This window comes from Capsicum annuum, chromosome 3, assembly GCF_002878395.1.
Source record: "Capsicum annuum cultivar UCD-10X-F1 chromosome 3, UCD10Xv1.1, whole genome shotgun sequence".
NCBI classification, from domain to species: Eukaryota; Viridiplantae; Streptophyta; class Magnoliopsida; order Solanales; family Solanaceae; genus Capsicum; species Capsicum annuum.
The window spans coordinates 261,409,944-261,416,900 of record NC_061113.1 but is presented as its reverse complement, the minus strand read 5'-3'; the positions used below and the strand labels follow the sequence as shown (position 1 = coordinate 261,416,900).

The 6,957-nt window shown below is 36.0% G+C and overlaps 1 protein-coding gene across 1 annotated transcript; it reads right to left on the bottom strand.

The window, feature by feature from the left end:
* Positions 1-2,319: 2,319 nt before the first annotated feature.
* LOC107865858 (F-box protein At5g07610-like) lies at positions 2,320-4,302 on the bottom strand. The gene has a single exon (XM_047409926.1). It carries the CDS (start codon positions 3,785-3,787, stop codon positions 2,462-2,464), a length of 1,326 nt encoding a protein of 441 aa, XP_047265882.1. The 5' UTR covers positions 3,788-4,302; the 3' UTR covers positions 2,320-2,461.
* Between the last annotated feature and the right edge of the window lie 2,655 nt (positions 4,303-6,957).

Sequence of the window (6,957 nt, the reverse complement as noted above, 5' to 3'; positions counted from 1 at the left end):
TGTATAAATTTCTTGCTAGGTCGTTGATACCCATTGTTATTAATATGATATTAGGAGCGCACTTTTTGTACATGTTCAACTTTCCACCGATAAGTACCTTGTGAGAAGAATTGCTAGTATTGATACTTTTATTGATGTTGAGTTAGGCCAAGATTCATTTTTTATCATGGTATCAGAGTCAAACCCATTCACTTTATTGTTTCCGATGTTGGACCCCCCGTCTTATTTTGTCTACGCTTCAGATGTCCAGTCCTGGACGTGCGGGGTGTTGGAGTCCCACATCGGTGGATTAAAGGACACTTGATCTCCTTATATGGTCTTGGACAATCCTCCCTTCAAAGCTAGCTTTTGAGGTTGAATTAGATACAAGATTTATTTCTTTATCAAATATTGATCATTTATTTTTAAAATGACCTGTAAGTGTCCTTTTCTCTTTAATTTATGCAATGGGCCAACTTTATTTGTGATCATAAGAATATATTACGATGAAGTTTGCACACATTTTGGTGTCACAAATGCCACATGTTTTTTGCTGATTCATTCACATTTCACAAAGAACCTTCTATCCTGTCTTGATCTCCCCGTCGTGGACATAGGGCTAATTAAGCCTCAATTTGTAGACTTGATATTATATAATTTAAGCATTCAAGAATTTAGGATGACGACGATCCTTGAAGTTGAACAAAGATTATGAAAGATTAGGATTAAAGCTAAAATATGTCCAAGTGTAGGTTCATTGACCAAGGCATTTTTGTATAGTATTATCATTTGAATCATGCTTAAAAATGTAATAAGTACAGTTCAAGCTTCTTACAAATTTTATATCACGTGCTCTATTAGTTACTAGTATATATTTGTAATCATGATACGGTTCAACTAATGGAAAAGCTAGCAACAACATGATCCTCGTTTGAAAGGTTTTAAAAGCTACCAACTAGAACACCAGTTAGGACATGTCCATATTTGTTTGCCTCTACCTGTTGTTTTTTTAACGGCCATCACAGAAATCTAGTAATTGACTAAGCTAGTGGAATTGCAATCTTTTTCTTTTTTGGTAAACAAAATCATTTTATCATCAAAGTTGACGTTATTAACGCTAAAAGATGGTTGATAGACATAACATCCCCACAACAATCAAAGCATGAATCTAAGTAAACATAAAAGACGACAACAACAACGAGCTAGTCAAAAGTAGGATAATAGTTGTAGTCCTGTAATCAGTGGGCAGTCCTATGCTTCATAGCAGCCTTGACATGCACCTCTTGTATAATATGTCGTATTATATGCACAGAAGCGTGCCTCTTGCTATGAAAAACTCTAGAATTTCTCTCTCTCCGCACATGGTAAATTGTAGCAGCAAGTAGCATCCTATAAACCTCAGCCTTATGGGAACTTTCTCTGGCATATGTAACAGTCCAAGATATCTCCTCATTCCATTCTTTAGGGTCCCGTACAATACCAATCCAGGACAACAACCTTTTCCATATAGTAGTAGAGACATCACACATAAAAAACAAATGCGCTATGGACTCGTTCTCATGCTCACAAAGTGGATGGGCTTGATTAGTAACAACCCCCTACTTAAACAATCGGTCTCTCGTTGATAACCTGCCTAGAATAGCTAGTCTTAGTATGAAAATCCACCTTGGTAGCCCCATATTATTACATACAAGCTTCCTCCAATGTACTTTTGGAAATTGCCCTCTGAGGTTGATATAAAGCTGCTTTGTAGAAAATGTTTCCATACCTGCTACATCATTCACATCAATACCTGCTTTATGGAAATATTTGGTAGCCTGTAGGATTTTCTGAATGACCCAAGAGGCCTTCTTAGGCACATCCCACAAGTAGATTTCTATTCCTTCCATTTTGTAACAATATACCCATTGCACCCATAACTTATCTTTCTTAGCGCAGGTATTCCATAACAGCTTCCCAATGGCAGCTTTATGCCAAACAGCCACATCTAAGTATGTTCAAACCTCCAGCCACCTTAGGATAGCAAACTTTTATCCCAAGCAAGAAGAGCTTTCTTGATTTACTGATATGTCGGATTGATTATGTATGCGATCACCAGTGTGTTTTTGTGGAGCCAAATCCAACTTGATATAAACTGATTAATTTACTATTCTCTATGCAGAAAGTATACGAAACTCTAAGGAAATCTTAAATCAGTGATTGTAGTTCTGTTTGAGGAATTACAACATACAGTAATAATGAGTTTTGAATTACCATATTTGGTTGTTTCTTTTGAGCTTGGAAATACTCTTTTTGCAACAAATTCACGAATTGTTAGATTGCAAGTACTATATATGAGGTTAATTGATCGTTCAATTGCAGAAATGCAACGACAGTTAGGACTGATTACACATTTAAGCAAAGGAAATTCAGAGACTTGAGTACAAGACAATTGAGATTTAGCAAACATACAGATTACAACAAAAATGACTAGAAAATAAACTCAAACACAAGCCAAGGTCTCAACATGTTTGTACATTTCAAAGCCATCGTAACGTGCCCCATCAATGAAAAGCCTGAATGAAGCTGGCTTTACATCCGCGAGCTCTTTGATCATCCTATTTCCCAAGTTGTATAAAATAATTTTCCCAGGAAGCGATAGCAATAGCATTGCTTTATCTTTCTCGTCTTCGAGAAAACAGATTGTTGAGAATACGTTTGAATACGCATACTCTTCTGGTGGATTCACTTCTTGATTCACCATGACAGGATACAAATTGGGTAAAAAATCCAAGTTAACATGGTACTTAACAAACCATCCAGAATAGTTAACTTCCAGCTCCAATATATCAAATTGCATACTTGGATGTGGATTCAGATCAATAAGATGCAAGTGTCCACCAGATTCACCAAAGTATTCAATGTTCCTATGCCATTGACCTTCAACAATTGGCGTAGTAGGCATTGATCTGAACGCACAATTACCAATTTCAAAGCGCAAAAAAGGCGCTGTTTGACTAACCCAATGAACAGCCCCATTCCAAAAAACACCATAATAGTAACATAAGTCCACTCCTCCATACTCATTACAGTCATAACATTCCGTAGAATGCCTCCATACCCCAGTACTTAAAGAATACACCGCGAACCTAAGTTGATTCCCGGAAACAGACAACCAAACACAGACAGCATGGTAATCCTCAGGCTTTTCAGGATCAAAAGCCAAATTCATTGTTTTTACCAAATGGGGTTCGTCGATTGTGTCTGGTTGTGGAATAAGCCTATATTTACCAGTAGTGAGATTGTAGACGTAAAACTCCCTCTTCCCATCACTTAATTTAATATCAAGACAAAATAGTCCATTACATGAATTCACGTGACAAATTATTTTACCTTTGCGTATACTGGAGAATCTTTCATTCATCATACTCATAGCAGAAAAATCTTCCTGGCGGAGAGAAAGAAAATTGAAAGTGGGGTTCTGGCACAAGAACAAACCGATAGTGGAGGTAGAGGACCTAGCATTCCTGCGAGTGTGGAGACAACGAAACTGGGGACTACTAATAATTGAAAGCCACTGTTTTGAAACTGTCTGTAAACGAAGTAGACATCTTGTGGGCAAGTGCAGTAATATTTCAATCAAAAAATCGTTATTACTGGCGATGAGCTGTGCAGATTCTGATGAAGAGGCTTCAGTTTCAATCGTGTTTTTGCTGGATAATGGCCTGTATGGTTTTGTGCACCTTTCAGAACTCCAACTAACTTTGATAACACCATATTCATCAACGTACAACGAGTCACTGGATGTAGCATTGTCGTTGGAAATCATGTAGAATTCCTCTGCTGAACAAAATTGCCGTTGACTTCTTGATGAATGGGAGATGTTTGATGGCACGATTAGGTGTGAGAAAGCAGTTTGCTGACTTTCTATGCTATATTACTTTCATTTATGCTGTATTTTATACTAGTAGTAGTTGATTAGTTGTAATTGCATAATCAACATTCCATTGCGATCATTATTCCCGAACCAACATTACAAGCCAAGCAGCTGCTCGATTGACCCCGAGCACAAGACAGCAATCAGTTGCCATATAACACTTAATATTGGTTCAATTTAGGCTATAGATGATCATTTTATGTCCTGATCAGATCAGCAAAGACAAGGAGGAGCCACACAAACTATTTTTTGTATCACGCGTGCATCCTTTTGTCAATTTTTTTTTTTCGTCTGTACAATCTCAAACTACTTTTTTTCTACAAATAGCTAATTTACAACAAGTCAAATGCTTTTGGGGCCAGGCCTAGACAAAAGTTGTATTTGGGCCTGAGTCCAAATTAGTTTAATTGCTTTATGCCAACCCACTTTTCTTTGGGTTGTTTGCCTTAATCTGACAGTCCGGCCTCGCTTTTTTTCCTTCCTAATATACTAAGAATGGTCATTACAATTTGTTTTAACGGTAATACTTAAATCTCCAATTTTCTATTTCGTAAATTTATCATCACAATTCATCATAACTATTTTTTTTTTTTTCTTAAAAGACAGTATTTCTTAATTACAATGGAACTAGAGTGAACTAGATATGAATATCTTAAGCCACAAGTTGGCTATAATCACAATGACATTCTGAACATGTCATGCTAGTAGTCATCCAATTAAGTAAGCAGCCATGATGACATATATGGCTACATGGGAGGACACATACGTACTCAATTTGTTCAAACTAGCTCAAATGAATATGTAACAAGTATCATTCGTGAAGTTAATGTATTTGGTACTGAATATTGTATACAAAGAAATAAACTAAAAAACCCTCTAAGACGTCTCATGACGACATCACGGATCACGCCTAATCCTATAACGTGCCTCCGTATTATGACGAAGCAATAAACATGATTGAATCTGGCCGTCTTTTAAGTCTCTTCAAGTTTTCAATTAGCAAAATGGTTTACTAAGAAAATTTTGCTATTAAAACTCTTCAAGTTTTCAATTAGCAAAATGGTCTACTTTTATTTTCTCATCTGTCGGATTAATAATCGATTTGTCCATATATAGGTCGGATCGATAATCAATCTGTCTATATATCGGTCGGATAGATAATAGATATGTCTCAAAAATGGATCATTTCCATAAAAAAAAAAAACTTGTAGTCTATTTAATTAAAAAGAAGACTTGAAAAAGTCATTTAACAAAGAATCATTCTTCTTTTTTTGCAAGAACACGATCACTGCAACAACGAGCTACGATAATTAGCCAGAAGAAAGAAATAATGGTAAACTCCAATGTTAGTGGTAGAGGAGTTACATCTCATGTATATTTAAAATTAAATTAGCTTCTACTTGCGTTATACGTGCATCAATTAGTGTAAATAAGAAACAAAGAGCTACTAATTATTATTTCACCCTTCAAAACCCACCATCTACAACGTTGATGATCTGCCTAGGCGCTATTTACTTTTACTTTATAAAATGAAGCAAAAATATGAAGCTAAAGATCTCAAGTGACTACTTAGAGGACGCTTAACTTGTTTCTACGTGTGCAATATTCATAATGTGTCATATTTGCCTTTTAAGACTTGGATAAATTGGAGTCTATACTGATGCTTCTATATATTATGCAGCCACATTTATCATGAACATTGCATTTCAACTTGGATGGCACGGGAGCATATGCAAGGATGAATTTATATGAGAAATTATGGGGCATGTGAAATTGTGGGTTTTTTTTTTTGTAAAATTTGCTATATTTTTTATATATTTTCTACAATTCTATGATATTCTAGAACCCACGCTACAAGAAGGCTAAGTGGTGCATTTGGTTAAATGTTGAGTAATAAATTTTAGTCGTGAAAACTTGTGATCAATTCCTATTTAATATATTTTTTCTTCTTTTTTAAATGGAGCACCTATACTCTAGAAATTCTAGATTCGCCTCTACTCATCTTCTTCTGCAATTTGTCCTCCTGATATCATGAACATCGGCGGTACGTGTCATGTCTGTTTAAGCTAGTTGGAACAGCCTGAGTACATACGTATCATCCCATGTAGCCATGTATATCATCATCACTGCCAACTTTTTGAATGACAACAAACATGGCATGCCCAGAATGTCATCGTGATTATAGCCATTGTGCGACTGTCACGATCCAACTTTTCAGGTCATGATGGCGCCTACCATAACCCATCAGTAGCCAAGTCAATCTGTAGTTCAGAACGGCTAGTAACAGACTACTCAATAACATAAGGAAAAGAATGCGGAATATATGAGATAAAGATCAATACATAGATGAATCTCAAAACCTGGTGGTATCAGTACAAGAGCATCTAAACATAATAAGAGTACAAAAGTGATATATAAAGGAGAAATACATTGAGTCAACTTACCTCTGAATACAACTTAGAGTCTAATACATAGGAGAGAGAAAAGTAATACTGCGAACGCCAAGAGCTCACTTTAAGTCTTCGAATCAGGGCTACTCCACAGAATGCACAAATCCATGGCGGTAACTCGTACTATGATCTGCAGGCTGCGGAGATGTAGTATGAGTACCAAACGATGGTACTCAGTAGGCAACTGCCAACTGAGCTCCAAAGATAAAGTAGATATATATAACATATAAACAGAATGGAAACTACAACCAAGGGTCCATAAATCATGTAATAAGTCAATGAGAATAACAAGGGACAACTATCCTATTCATGTCCAAGAGTCTAACATAATAAGACTAAGGAAGTATCAAGGTAAACTATCTTATTCCAGCTACATTCAATATATGTCAAAGCTATACCGTATATCCCGGGTCAATATACAGATAAAGAGCGAAAGAAAGATATATTGTAATATATAAGGCGAAGGAACGACTATACAATATGAACAACGAAGAAAGGGATATCCGCTGACTTCATATAGCTATATATATATATATATATATATATAATACATATAAATAGGAGGTCATCTCAAACATAACCTAGATCGTCATGTTCACATTTTAAGACCTT

Excerpts from the sequence above, each read along its gene's own strand:
- LOC107865858 (XM_047409926.1), bottom strand. The coding sequence starts at position 3,787 with ATGATTTCCAACGACAATGCTACATCCAGTGACTCGTTGTACGTTGAT.